This window comes from Gopherus evgoodei, chromosome 20 (genome assembly GCF_007399415.2).
Source record: "Gopherus evgoodei ecotype Sinaloan lineage chromosome 20, rGopEvg1_v1.p, whole genome shotgun sequence".
Taxonomy (NCBI): domain Eukaryota; kingdom Metazoa; phylum Chordata; order Testudines; family Testudinidae; genus Gopherus; species Gopherus evgoodei.
The window spans coordinates 3767379-3782938 of record NC_044341.1 but is presented as its reverse complement, the minus strand read 5'-3'; the positions used below and the strand labels follow the sequence as shown (position 1 = coordinate 3782938).

The window sequence follows — 15560 nt, the reverse complement described above, 5'->3', positions numbered from 1 at the left end:
GACAGAAGATACAAGGCTAAAGCACTATTATGCGCATAGGAGGATTCTCTCCACTTTATCAGATAATGGGCTCTCATCCTTTGGTGAAGCTATAGACTCTTTGCACTAAAGAAGCAGGCAAATCTTGGGACATGCTACTCAGTAGCAGTCCTCATTAACAGTCTGAACATAACGAGCAGGAGCTTCTGTTAACATGCTCAGATAGGCTTCCCTAACTGCGTGCGTGTGTGCATGTGGTGTGACAGATGGCACGCATATTCCAATTCTGGCACCAGACCACCTAGTACATTAATCGGAAGGGGTATTTCTGATGGTTCTCCAGGCACTTGTGGATCACTGTGGGAATTTCACAGACATTAACACAGGCTGGTCTGGAAAGGTGCATGACGCACACATCTTTCAGAACACTGGCCTCTTCAGGAAGCTGTTCTTCCCGGACCGTAGAGGAAGTCGAAATGCCCATTGTGATCCTGGAAGACCCTGCCCACCCCTTAATGCTGTGGCTTATGAAGCCATACACGGAGAACCTTGACAGCAGCAAGGAGTGGTTCAACAGGCTGAGCAAATGCAGAATGATCATTGAGCGTGCTTTTGGCCATTTAAAGGCATGCTGGCGCTGCCTCTATGGGAGGCTGGACCAGGCCAATGACAACATACCTATGCATATGGCCACATGCTGTATGCTCCATAATATTTGTGAAGGGAAGGGTGAAAGTTCACTCAGGACTGGACCACTGAGGCTCAGTGCCTGGAGGCTGAATTTGAACAGCCAGAGACCAGGGCTTTTAGAGGGGCGCAGTGGGGGGCCATGAGGATCAAGGATGCCTCGAGGCAGCAATTTGAAGCTGAAAGCCACTAATATTTTTTGCTATGCTTGGGAGTGCAGTGCTTGTAATGCTAGGGGGTAACTGTGATTGGTGCAAACAATGCACTGTGAAGGTTTAAAGAAAATTGCCTTTTGCTTTGCAGGGCTCTGTTTTCTTTCAATTAATGGCATAAAGATTGCTTTCAAACCAAAACAATTATTTTATTAAAAAAACAACCACCGGAGGAGAGAGACAAACAAAAGCACATCAGCACTGTGGGGGACAGGAGGAAGGGAGGGTCCCAGTAGGAGGTGGGGTCCCTGGAAGATTTGTGCATGTCCACGTATCATATGCAACCTTGTCCTCTGGAGTACAGTGCAGCGGGTACTGTACTTCAGCAGGGCTAACCTGCAGAGGGATGGGTGTTGAGTGCAATGGCTACTGGGAGTCCACAGGGCTGGACTGTGATGGGGCAGGAGTGGAATGAAGTGGGTATAGACCCGAGTCAGGAGGCTGATAAGAGTGTGCTGGTGGTGTTTGGGGGATGCACGGGAGAGTTTTGTGACAGCAGTTTTAGGGGACAGCGGGCACGGAGCAGCTCAGTTTGCAATGCTAGTGGTGCCTGGAATGTGTTCGCTTGGCGCTCCAAAATCTTTAAGAGCCGCTCCGTGGCTTCGTTCTGGTGCGCCACATTCTCCTTTTGGTCCCCCTTCTCTCTGTCCTGCCACTCCTTCAATTCTTGTTTTTCATCCGTGGAGCGCATCATGACATCATGCAGAAAGTCTTCTTTAGTTCTTCGTGGCCGCTTTCTAATTCTGTGCAGCCGTTCAGCCAGTGATAAAGTGGGAGGCTGGGCTTCCAAGGTCATACCTGTGAAGCCAAAATGCAACAATTTTACAGAAGCAGTATTGTTTGCAACACACAGACCACTGACTCAGTGATTTAAAACACAGCCACTATTCCCATACCTGTCACTAACTGGCTTACCCCAGACATGCACACATGAGCCACAAGACCCCCAAAACGGTGAGTAACTGCAGGGGCAGGGGAAATCAGTGTTCCAGGACTGTACTATACACTGGGCACATGGCTCTTGGGGAGAGCCAGCACTGTAGGGGTTCCTTATAATCATTACTGTCCCCACATTTTCCACAGGCTGTGTTCATTATGGAAGATAGCTTGCTGCTGAGAGTGAGCAAGGAATCAAAGGAGAGTCTTCTCCAAGACTGCGGCTTCCGCCCTGGCCCTTATGCAACTCGCCTGTGTGCCGCAATGGTCCCCCTCCCAGTGATGGTACAATAGGGTGTGAAAGTTACCCTTAATGGGACAAGAAACAAAGCAGCTCTGCCAAAGAACCCGCGGCAGTGGATTGCCCAGTATCTCCAAGAGTTTTGTGGAAATATTTGGCAGATTCCCATGAAGTGAGGGAGTCAATCAACACCCTGTTCCACTGCTCAGACTAGGTATGTGGAGGTACGCGCATCATATAGACACAAGCCTACTTTCTGCAACCCTCCTGCCCCCAACAACTCACTTCAGTGATTCCCAAAAACCAAAGCCACTTACCAGGGCCTCCTCTCATGTTTGCACTTTGCCAAGCTCCGACACTGGCTAGCATCCTCGGGGGTAGAGAAGAGCTCCTGGCTACATGCATCTCTGACCTCCGAGTCATCCTCTGCCTCTGGCCTCCACTCCCCTTCCTTGTCCAAGATTTCCTCTCCTGGTTCGGTTCCTCTCAACTGGCACGTGAGCCACCGAAGTATCCACAGTGGCCTTCGCAGTGGAGGTGGGGTTGCCACCAAGTATCACGTCCAGCTCTTCATAGAACCGGCAGCTCATGGGCGTAGCACTGGCGCAGTGGTTTGCCTCCTGGGCCTTGTGGTAGACGTTCCACAGCTTCTTCACTTTGACCTTGCACTGCAGTGTGTCCTGGTCATGGCCCCTTTCTGTCATGCATCATAACATGTCTGTAGGTATAATTCCTATGACTGGAGCGCAGCTGGGACTGGATAGCCTCCTCTCCCCAAATGCTGATGAGGTCTAGCAGCTCAGCATTGCTCCAAGCGGGAGATCGCCTGGTGGGTGGACCAGGCATGGTCACCTGGAAAGATGGGCTGAGAGAACTGTATGTGTCACCGAGCAAACAGGAAGGAGACTTTCAAAATTCTCAAGGAATTTACAGCATGGAGCTCCTGGTTGGTCACCTGAGGGCAGGGCAGTAGAGTTCAAACCGATGACCAGGGAGGTGAGAACAGGCATTGTGGGACACCTGCCGGAGGACAACTGCAGTGCTGTAATCGACAAGGGTGTCTACATTGGCACCACGGCACTGTAGCCCAGGCGCAGAAAGCTGTACGCGTCTCATAGGGGTGTTTTACTGTGTTGCAACTGCGCAGTTTCTGCGCACTAAGTGGCTTGGCAGTGCGTACAGAAACTTGTCATTGTAGACAAGGCTTGAGAGAGGTAAGAAGAGTTTAAGGTCAGCTATAGTGAAGTCTCCCCAGAAGTCAGGTGCATATGGAGTGTTAGAATGAGATCACTGTTTAAATCTCAATCTCTTATGAAATGCTAGATGAAGGAAAGATTTCAGGCAGACCAGAAATACTGCAATATTGCAGGAGAGAGAGAAAACAAAGAAACTCATGAGTCATTCTTAAGTAGCATGAGGTTCTGGAAGATCAAACATTTGCACATGCTAAGTTAAACCACAATGTTGTTCCACACGCACCTGGCTCTGGAATTCTCAGTGGTGTCCTTTGGCTCCACTCCACATCCTGTTCTGCAAGCTGGTGGCTGATATCAATCACAGCACTACCTAGCACCATAAGATTTGCACAGCTGGAGAGGAACAGATCCTCTTAATTTTCCAAAGCCAGAATGTTACTACAGGAGAAGGGAGCCCACTGGAATAATCCCACATCCTTGCAATATGACAGGAGATCTTCAAGCAACGTAGCTTCCTAATGCATGATTCACTCTGCAACACCACTCCTTTTAGGGACTCTTCAATGCCTATGATCAGACTCTTTGCATATATGACGAAGTGCACCTAATATTTCAAACATGTCTATTTCTGTTTAGATCTGACAACTGGAAATACTGTACTGACTTCCTATTTTTTTGGGAACAGAAGCCCAAATGATCCTCATTTATCCACTGCTAATGCAAACCGTTATGGACTTCAGAGTATGAAAGAATGAGTCTTAAAAATAAAAATTACAATTTCATATCAGTTACAGAGCAAAGCTGATCTGAAGATACATGACAAAATAGTATAGATCTGTAGAATAACATGCTGAATTGCTCCAGAATTCAACAATCTTCTTACAGAAAGCTACTTATTTTATTTTGTGGGTCAACCAGATATATTATAGGTAACTGACTCCAACACCCATGCACTCCCCTACCTTTTGCTGGTTACTTCACACCCACCAGACATCTCTCCTTATCTCTCACTTTTATGGTGCGTATTATATGGGACAGGAAGCAGTCTGCCTGTCATCTTTTTTCCCAAGAGCCAAAGGGCTAATGAAATCAAATCAAATCCTACCCCAATTCAGAGTCAAACTACTGCCTCATCTCCCTGCAAGGAGACTGAGAGCACATTTCTGAAGTGCCTTCTAAGTGTTCTTAATATAAAGCCTGCATAATAAATGACAACCAGAAGGATGTCCAACTGATGAAAGTTAAGACTGATACTAGCAACAGACAGTCCATTCACGTCCCCATTTCGTACCATACACTTACCCCTAGAGAGCCGCTACCAGCTGGATCACTCAGTCCACTCACACTGTGGCTCTCAGGAGAGGCAGGGCTTCTGTTTTTCTCTTCTCTTGAGTCCGTTCCATTTTGCAGTGAAGTTTTCTCTTGAGTTGCATGGTCACTGGGAACATACCCCTCCCCCAATGAAGGCCCAGGTTCTGGGTTATCCTTTAGACCAATATTACTCAAGCCGCTCTTAGATGCGCTGTCCAAGGTACTGGCTGACAGATTTTCAGCATTCCCCCTGGTGGGGAGATCTCTTGTATCCCTTTTCAGCAAGCCCCTCTTGTCATTTGCCAAATTCTGTTTTTGGGTCAACAGCTCCCAGAAGGACCTTCGCAGTCTCTTTTTGGCTTGGACTGGCGTGCACCAATCCAACAACTTGTGAAGCAAAGTCTCCACCTCACCTTCACATTGAGAGCTTAAGGAGCGCTCTGTAGTTTTCGATTTCTTTAGAAACACCAAAATGGAATCTGAGGAGTCAGTCCTGCTTGTCTGACACTGGTGGGGAACCATGCAGTTCACCTGGATACACATCTTTTCCAACAGCCAAAAGGCATCACAGCTGGGGCTCTGGCAGCAAGCAGCCTGACATGACTGGGCAGAGTGAAATCCCTCCACAAGCTGTAGCTGGCGATCTCCCCATGATCTCAAATGGCCACCAAGCAGGATCTTCTCTGGCTGGCACACGGCTCGATTCCAGTTTGCATCTGGGAAGGAGGCAGAGTGGAAAAGAAAAGACAATTCAAAATGCTGTGAACAGTTAATCCTTAGCACTGCCAAGGAGTATTCAGAGTACAGGAGTCGGGTCAGAGCAAGGAACCAGAAGGCAGGACTCCTGGGTTCTAGAACCTTCTCCACTGACTGCATATGACCTTAGGCAAGTGACTTCATCTCTGTGCCTCAGTTTCCCTCTCTAAATCAAAACGGCAACTTACCCAATTCATAGGGTCATCATGAGGTTAAATTCCCTTGCTTGTAACTCTCTGGAAGATATCACAGAAGAGCAAAGTAATACTAGGCAGCACGACTAGTTTCTGATAGAGGCTGGAGTTGCCTCAGTGCTCACTTTGGGCTGGTAAGTCCATCTCTCTACACCAAGGCCCCTTTTGGATTAAAAAACTCCCACAGCACAGAGATACAAATGTTATTTGTCACCAAAGGCACAGAATCAAGTTTTCCACCATCAGCTATGGGCTGCACCAACGTAACAGCAAAACCAGTAGATTGAGCAAATCTGAGTACATCACTTTTGACAGCTGAAGTATAAAAGCAGCTTCTATTTTAAGCATCCCTGGGTTTTTAACCCCTGTCCATTTAATTTTCTAAAAGACCATTTTACTTAAAGTTAGAACTCAGAAGGGGATTTTATAAATCGTCATGTCAGGCAACATGGTGGCAAATGAAGCTGGGGGCATAACCTGGCCAAGCCACCACTCCGTGGAGGATGCAGCCATGTTCTAGAGATTCTTGTCAGAAGGAGGGTACTTCAACCACAGTAACAAGCACTGAGTTGTGAGACTTCAGCATAGCATGGGGTAGAAAATTGAAATGACCTTCCATTCTCAACCCAGTTGAGACCTGCTCTGAGTAAAAATGTGGACAGTTGAGTTATGAGAAGCAGTGTTGTCTAGTGGTTAGACTAAAGTCAGGAATCTTGGGTTCCATTCCTGTATCTGCTATTAACTTGCTGCATAACCTTGGATTCACTGCTCAATCTCGGTGCCTCAATATATGCTTCTGCAAAACAGCATTAGAGTTTACCGAGGTCACAGGTGCATTAAGGCTATAATAATGTTTGTAAAGCATCACATAGATTAATACTCTTTTCTGCATCTTGAAATGAAGACTAACACACTCATGTCCCTCACCTTCTGACGTGCATGACCTGTTGCAAACAGATTCAGTTCTGGCAATAGCACTGTAAACATTTTAAACACATGGAGGCTCTTCTGTATCCAGATTTGCCTGCATGCTTATCTATGGTAGCTCAGTGTACTAGGACTCTGAAGCCCAAGTCAATGCACAGTTGCTTTCCTGCTGCAGAAACTTTGCATAAAGAATGTTTAGCTTGGCTGACGGCAGCACAAGCCTTGGCTAATGAGATGTTCTAACCTTGTACTGAAGAGACTAAATATTTTAAGTTTAGGTTATCAGCTGTGCAATGCACCTTGGGCCACTGAGTCCTTTCCCCGTTGTCAGTCCCACTGAGTCCACTTGACAAGTACAATAGGTGCAAAATATTCAGTCCATCCACTATACCACTTTGCAGTACGGTGACATCATCAACCATAAGTAACACAAGGAGACACTTGCTAAATTTTTCTAATCAAAATAAGCTTTACTATATAGCTTCTTAAAAAAAAAAAAAAGAAAGAAAGAAAAAAGTTACAGCTAACATGAGAAATAGGTTTAGCTTTACATGACGCATAAAAATTTATCCAGGAGAGGTCATGTGCTTTAGTGGACTCAGAATGGGACTGGAAGTCAGATTCTCAAAGTCCTAATTCTGGCTGTGCCATGACTCTTTCTGTGGTCTGTGGGAAATCGCTTCATTTATCTGTGGCTCAGGTTCCCCACAGGGGAGCTATTACTTGCAGAAATGTTGCAAAGATTTACGCTTTCACAGAAGCAAACGTTTTAATTTAGAGCGTCAAGGTCTATTCTGATGAAGGAGGTAGAGAAGACATGTTGTATAGAGGTGCTGATTAATGATCCATTAGACAAGGCCAAGATGGTGAGAAAAATCCCTTTTAGGAAAGGCGATAAAACAGACAGTTATGATTTAATTTTGGAAGCAGTTTCTGGATGATTACTGGAGCAGATGCATTTGTGGTGAATATTACTTCTACACCTCCTCCCTCACCTCCTCTTCCCCACACACAAAGTAGCTAGGCATTCATGCTGTCGTCTTCTTCTAGGATGTGTATTCTCTTGTAGTAAGTGGTTGCCGCTTTATTGCATGCACATTTATGTGAAATTTCAATTAAATAAAACCACAGGAATCCCAGCTACAAAGTCATGTGAAACAATCACTGCTCCTCATGAGCAAGCGCAGGTTCCATTGTCTAAACAAAGTCGCTTGGTAATCCCAGAAGGATGTGGTATGGTTGTGTATCAATTGTTATCAAAGGATGGTCACGGTTTCCTCTATGGGAGGGCGGTGACAACAGTTGAGTCAACAGCTTGAAGTCTGCATCTCTTCATGCAGAACAATGATTAAAACTGAAGATTAAAAGATCATGGTAGGACTCAAACACAATATACTAGCCTGCCTAGAAGGCACTTTCTGTAAGACAATAGTCTATTAGATTTAAATGAGCAGGCTCTGCAGTCTACACATACAGAGAAATTTATACATGGACCCCCATATGCCAGCTATTCACTTATGACGGAGGATCATACACAGTTTGCTGCTACGGGGAAAGGACCAAATACTTTCAGAAAGCCACCAGCAGCTGAAAAGTTTAGAGAGTGCATTGTTTGCTGGTAATGTGTATGGATTTCCAGGTTTGGGGATCAGGGTAAAGACTGCCAGGCAACATTCTTTGCTGAACTAGATCTCCAACATTGTACATGTCGTCAACCTGAGGGCCAGAAACTTGTCACGGTCTTGGAACACCAACATGCTTCCCTCACCGAAGAGGAAATAGCTTCCTCTAGTGTACCATTTACATCATATAATAGTGCTAAAAAATGGTAAGGGGACCTAGCTTCTTACAAAAATACATCTCAGGGACTCAATGTGCATGTCAATTAGCAACAGCATAGTTAAGGCATGCAAAGGGAGAGCCGACAGCCAGCTGAATATATTTGAAGAGAATGGAGAGGAATTATATAGGGTGATACAAGGGAGCATAACAAACAGTAATGGAATGAAACTGAGAAAGGGGAAAATCAAGTACATCCAGAACAGTTCCGCACAAGGGAAGGCCCAGACCTCTTGTTGGGATAGCTCAGTGGTTTGAGCATTGGCTGCTAAACCCAGAGTTGTGAGTTCAATCCTTGAGGGGGCCACATAGGGATCTGGGGCAAATCGGTACTTGGTCCTGCTAGTGAAGGTAGGGGGCTGGACTCGATGACCTTCCTTTCCAGCTCTCTGAGATACACCTTTCTTTTCTTTCTTAATACTAAAATGGATAATCTACTAGAAAATATAGGATAGGGAACAACCCTACGCTAGTCCCTCAGGTGTTGTGGCAGAACTTAGTACTGAAGATAACTAAGATTCTGATTTGATACAAAGGAGCTGCAGCAGGCACAACAAAAATAATCCATTTCAATCCATTTATCCAAGTCCTCGCAGACTTTCACTTCCCTTGAAACAAACATACTATGCAAAGTTAAAAAAAAAAGTTGCTGCAGACACACCAGTATATATCAATTCACATCTAAGCCATGTTGGAATATTTCCAACAGACTACAGCTGCAGGTGGATACTTTTACTAAGACTTTTATAGGGAGAACAGAAGACTTGTAAGCAGAACTTCAATGTGAGAAACCTGTATTCAGAATGCCTGATTTGGAAAAAATCCTAAGCAAAGACTCAGACCCCTCCTTGATGCAAAGTAATAAAATAAAGAACATGAGTAGCGTGTGAATCGATACTTGGAATTGCTCGGATATGTGTGGTTTGAGTCGGACTGAGTATTTTTAGCACAGTCACCCAACTGTGCTTCCCTGAAAAAAAAAAAGAGGCAAGATTGCCTCATGGAAGCTGATTAAAACCACTTTGGCTTTAACTAGTATAGCCTATAGGATTATTCTGCTAGCTATTCTATCCTACTAATCCAGCCGGCTGTATCATGTAATACGTTTCTCTTTCTGAATTAATCCATTTCTTACATGATTCTTGTATTTTATCAGTAGTAATGCCTATGAACTTAGGATGTGTTGAGGCATATGATGTGTTTTCTAATAATTACACACAGAATATGTTTTGCTGAAAGGCAAGAAGCCTACCAGCCTGTATCCGGTAAGATCTGCTAAATAGCTAAAAGTTTAATCAGTTAAGAGTAAGTCTGGCAATCTTTGGCACAGATAGAAATGGCCCCTGAACTTCGGGGAACCAAAGAGAGGAACTACACACAATACTGAACAGGTTTATCCAGTGTCTGCAACCAGTTGGTAACCGCAGGGTATACCACAAACCTGGAAGTCGGCAGTTTTTAGAATAAAATAATCCTTATTAATATGTAGAAAGTAAGTGTCATAATCCACTAACCTATAGGGTAGGTGCACCCATAAACTTCTTAGGGTACGGAAATAACATTTGGGTATAGTAGGTTGTGCCTGAATTATATAGTGTCAGAATCCTGTAAAATACCATGTAAGGATATCTTAAGGGGCTTTTTCTTCTCCTATATTCTATAGACCATATTTTTATCTAACTATCATTCTATCTTCTATCAAGCTATCAGCTCAGCTTGTGCAGCATAGTAGAACTACTCAACATTCCTAACCATTGGGGAAGCCAGCACCATCGTGTTATCGGGCTTGCCATGAGCGAGGCTGGTCCTTCTCCTCCTCAAGGAAGGGTGAGAGTTTGTCAGGTTAAGGTACTTAGAATAGGAATGTTACCAAACAGGAGTCTGGAATTCTTTTACTGCTTTGCAGTCATAAGTTTCATAGCATTATTCTTTAGTTAATCTCAATAAAGTTTTTATCAGTTTGGTATTGTCCTCAGTGTAGGTGTTTTTACCAAGCACCCTGAGAGTCCTCTCCCAATATAGAACTCTGAGTTCTTGGACCCAGTAGTCTGAATTGGACAAGAACCTATAAATCTTTTGGTTGGATGTGATCAGTGGCGAGCCATAACAAGTAACCCATCAAATTCAGGTCAATGCTAGGGAAACAAATGAGCAGAGTGGGGAAAATGTCTGAGATCTGGAATTTTCACTTTTTTGGGAGACAAGGCCTTCCCAAACTGATTTCCACTTCTCTATGTCCTCCTGTTTGGACAACATATCATTTAGGCTGCAAGGGATCAGCTTTTAATGGGCTATACGTTCCGTCTTCCCCCTTCCTAACATACTACTCCTTCCTGACCTGGAACAGCATCAGCACTGTTGTCCCACTTTGTATCAGGCTATTCGTAACACGATGTCTATGCGGAGGACCCTTGGGAGTCTGATTCTTCCCCTAACTGGACAGCATGCCTGTCACCACACTAGCAACATGAAACACTCCTCTTCTCAGCTGGGACAAGGCACTGCCTTCTGCATACTCGCCATCTCTATGGGAAACAGAAGATTTAGACTCAAGCTTTGACCCCACACCATCACTCAAACTAGCCTTAGGAACAAGTCCTCATTGTCTCTCTGTGACTGGTCCACTCACCACTTGGGGCAACATCCCTCTCCAGCAGTGTGCCCAGAGAACTTCATAACTTGGTGATCACAAACTGTAAAGCTTCCCTGCCACCAACAGGTCTCTGAGGCTGTCCCTCTTCCCCTTCATGCAATTTTAAAAACAACAAATATTTATTCTGGTAAGGTGAAAAAATTAATACAAAGAATGCATCTGCCTGAGACCTTGTTTTTCACATTTCAGTCTGAAGCATGTTTTTTTTTAAATGACTAACTTATAACTAGAGGTTTTTGAATGGAAATGACTTGTATCAGCTATGTTTTAAGAAAGCTGCCTGTTTAAACCTTGAGGACTCTACAACGTTTAAAGCAGCTTCAGAGGGCAATGATTAAAGCAGGTGGGATTTTCTTGAGGCTATGCCCTGAGGGGGACAGTCCATCATGGTTTTCATCTCTATTTCACATACAACTCCATTAGTTCAAGCCACATCCAAAACTAACATGAGGTTTGCTACTATCACATAGTTGATCCTGCTTGCGTGTTCTAGTCCTTCCTGCAACCCGCGTCTGCCTTGTCTGATTAGACTGCAAGTTCCTCAGGGCAAGGACCACTTAGGACTCTAATTTGTACGCCACTCAGCACTATGGGGCCCCTTTCTTGGTTGTCCCTTAGACACTGCTGTAATAAGCATGATTAAAATGTCATTTGTTAAAGAATCTAAACCACAGAGATTTCAAACACAAGATTTTGCCAAAAAACAAAAAAACGGATGAATTCTAAAGTGAGAGGGTACTAGGTATTACGCAATATGATGGCTTCTAGTAAGAGCACTTTTTAAAAAATAACCTACATGACGACAACTATGAGAATAAAAGGACACAAATTTACTGCTAAAATTTAGATTTAAACAATATATTCTGCAGATATTACTAGTAGGTTTTGCATTACATTTTTTAATTCAATGAATACAGCTTTCTTGGATGTTAATCTCTCTCAAACAGCAACCAGAAACCTAACCACTGAAGCACTGTGAACCACAAAAAGAAAGACTAGAAACCAATTATGAACAAAAGTTTTTTCAATGACCTACTTGCAATGAAAACTGAATGGTGAAGACGTGGCATTGGTAATGTGCCAAAAAAATAAATAAATATCAACTTTCAAATTAAGAAAGTGTTGAATTGTTGTTTAAAAAACAAACAAACCAACCCTAAATCTTGCAGAGAAGGAAATACAAGGATGATTTAAATCCTAATAAACTATCATCTGTCATCTCTAGCTTTTATTAGGAGTTACCCACTAGCCAAAACAGGTGGTTAATCTCCCCGTTATAAAGGGCAGATAAAAGCCATAGGTGTATATTATAATTGCACATTACAACCAAAAAGTTTGAGAATGAATGGCTGTAAGACTTCTTGTTTGAAAACTATTTATTTAATGGGCCCATTTATAGGACTTTTGGATTAAATGAAGTGGCAGTAAATTGGAATATACAGAAAATAACTCAGAGGGTAACATGAAGTGTGATTCCAGCAGCCAGAGTCACTATAGTAAAGGTTATGTCAGCTTATCCATTATAAACCTGTCATTTCAGACTGTTCTGTGTCATAAAAAAAATCTGCCTTATGCTGAGACCTGACTTTTGACGTTTAAACCACAGGAGCAAAACTTTATTATCAAATTTTGGAGGGGAAAAAAAAGTCAGTTTGACCAATTTTTAGTCTGAGCAGAGAAAAAAAAATCTGTTTTCTAGTTTCAGGGTTTATTTATTGCAGTTATGTGACTTGGATTGTACAGGTGATTATTCCACGTTGTAAACTACTGTAGTTCTTTCAAGTGTTTTTAAAAAGACAAGTTATTTCATACTTAGATCAGGTACACACAGCTCACACAAACTACCTTGCCTAAGGATTTCTTTTGCATGAAAAATTTAAGAGTGCATGCATAGATCAATGGATTAAAGGCTCCCTATACCTAGAGCTCTGCAGATTCAGGAGTCCCTAAAATAGACTAATGGCCTAAGGGATTGTTATAATGCCCCAGAGATAATAGGTCACTGGGAGATTACCTTACAAACCATGTCACTGTGCACAGACTGACACACCCCAAAAAGCAGGCTCCCTGCCTCTCTGGCAAGGTCCTCTTGACTGCTGGAAACTTTATAACTTGTTTCTTTTAATGGATGACAAATTCTGTATTTTTCCCTAAAATATGAACACAAGAGTGTGAGTTACATATTAATAGTCAAATGATTCTGCACAGTGTGTAGCTACTACAGGGACGGACACTTTGCAAATGTGAAAGGGTCGTACTGCATTAAACTCAGTGATGCTTATTATAGTTCCAACTTAGTTGCGACAAGCAGAAGGCTACTACTCTATCCTTCACATTGCTTTCGACTTCCCTAAAGTGGAATGGTTAGAAAAATTTTCTCCCTCTCCCCCATGTAAAACGTTCATTCTCCTTCCTTCTCCACTCCAAAGAAAACAAGGATTCTACATTTGGCAAAGATTTTTCAGGTAGAATGTGTGTGTGTTGAGGCAAGGGAGAAGGAGAGTTCAAGTTTCAGTGCCTCTGTTTCCCTAGCTATTAAATGAAAATAATTCCTATCTGCTTTTGTAAAATGCTCTATGATCCTTGCATGAAAGAGGCAAACAAACATCAAGTGTCATGTGTTTCTTTGTTCTAACTATAATTCTTTGATGCCTTCTGCTGACCTGGGTCATGTTCAAAGCCACAAGTATAGGGAAACCTATATTCCACATACTGGACAGCCACCAAAGTTACTCAAGTGTGTGAGAAGGGGATTTTTTTTTTTTTTTTGGTGCTAAAATTTGAAATGTACCTCTGTCCTGAACTACAGTTTAACTGAGAGGGCTAGTAACCCAGCCTTGCAAAATCACCATGAAAATCTAGTATCAGAGGGGTAGCCGTGTTAGTCTGGATCTGTAAAAGCAGCAAAGAATCCTGTGGCACCTTATAGTGCTCCAAAACGTCTGTCAGTCTATAAGGTGCCACAGGGTTCTTTGCTGCTTTTACACGAAAATCTAGCAGCTAGGCACAGAGTCTCCTTGGCAGGCCTTATTCCAATGATAAAGGATATTATATTTTTCTCAACTGTCCCAGTTAATTGGATGTGTGCAGTTTTGCAATGATGCAGCAACTCTGCAGTTATAATATCAGTCATCGAAAGCATCTGGTCACAATGACTTCCACACAATCTAAACAGGGACTTACAGGCAAACCAAGCGAAGTTAAATTCTGCTCTAAAGATGTTAATGTTTTATTCAAAGGATGTGTTACTCCAAACAAATAGTCCATTCCCCCAAAATAGTAACTTTAATCTAAAAACAACCCAACTGAAAGGTGATTTTGTTCTCCAAAGGTAGGGAGGAACGAAGAGGCTGTTTTATTTCCAACTTATTTTTAATGTCTACCCGGCAAATGTAAATTGAAAATAAATGGGCAGCACGACTAGTGAAGGAAAACGTCAGACAACAGAATTTGCTCTAAATCTGTTTTGGCAGCAACTCCGGGGTAACCCTCCATTTAGAAGATAGAAACCTTCACCTCCCCTCTTCTAACAAAGCAGAGTCCAATTGCTATTTTTAAATAAAACACTGAATAAATGCAACAGAAGGCTAAGTTGACAACAGTACCTTTTAAACCAGCATCATTGTTGTCACACTTTATCATCATAAAGCCCCTTCTCAAAGAGCAAGCAGACCAGCCGCCTGCCTGGGGGAAACATATGACCTCATTACACTTTGAAGTGTTTGGATTGTGATCACAGTGACAGGGCATCATGCGAGTCTAGCAGAGGAAATGACCCTGCTGTAACCTGAAGTGTTCGTCATGTTATAAGGGTGGGAGCACAAAAATACATATTTTTTAAATGGGGGGGAGGGAAAAGAGGGTGGTGATCAGATGCACATTAAAATCTGAAATTGACAATTTTCAGTGCTCGCCAAGTTTATTGCAAGCGCAAAGCTTTCAGTCCTTTGATTTGTACTACAGAGATTAAAGACTAACACCATCACTGTGAATATCAAGAGGAATTTTGCCTGTCTTGAGGTTTTGTTTATTTGACTGTGCAAAATACACTTGCTGTTGGAAGCCAAGAATGCTCTCTAATGAAGCCAAAGAACTATAAAGTGAATTGAGAGCAGGGCAGCAATGGATTTTCCCTGCCTCTGGAAGACTATACCCCTCCACCACATCCCCTTTTTACATTGCTCACCTGTCCCCATCCTGGGATGATCTTATCCCCAGCTCACTGTGACTTCTGCAGGGGAAAATTTGTGCTTAGGAATTTAAGGCTTTAACCAAAGCCCACTGAAAAAATCCATGGGTATCTGTCCATAGTCCCCTGTATGTGCCTGATCCAAAGCTGAATGAATAGTAGGTGTTTAAAAAAAACAAACAAACATAATAAAAACAGTTCCTGAGAAAACATCTCTCCTGGCAAATCACCCTAAAAAAAAAAATTTACGTTCCTCTAAGAACTCATGTCTGAATCCTAATAAACGTCTCTTAGATACACTAGTGCAATCACGTCAGCAATGATGACCCCAGGGCACTGCATATAGAGCACTTCCTTTCTCCTTTTAATTGGCTGGCACATGGAAGGTGCAGAAATACAAAGCAGAGATTAAAACTCCATTTGGTCGAGGTTTAATTTTC

At 43.0% G+C, this 15560-nt stretch overlaps 1 protein-coding gene across 4 annotated transcripts in view; it reads right to left on the bottom strand.

Moving 5' to 3' along the window:
• KIAA0319L (KIAA0319 like) overlaps positions 1-15560 on the bottom strand; it is a 49095-nt gene that overhangs the window by 26684 nt on the left and 6851 nt on the right. For 3 of the 4 annotated variants that reach the window (XM_030538912.1, XM_030538913.1, XM_030538914.1), the window contains exon 3: positions 4554-5278. In XM_030538912.1, the coding sequence (XP_030394772.1) occupies positions 4554-5278 (725 nt within the window). Of the gene's footprint in view, positions 1-1214; positions 1243-4553; positions 5279-15560 lie in introns of those variants that run through there. The other variant, XM_030538915.1, reaches the window with a different exon arrangement.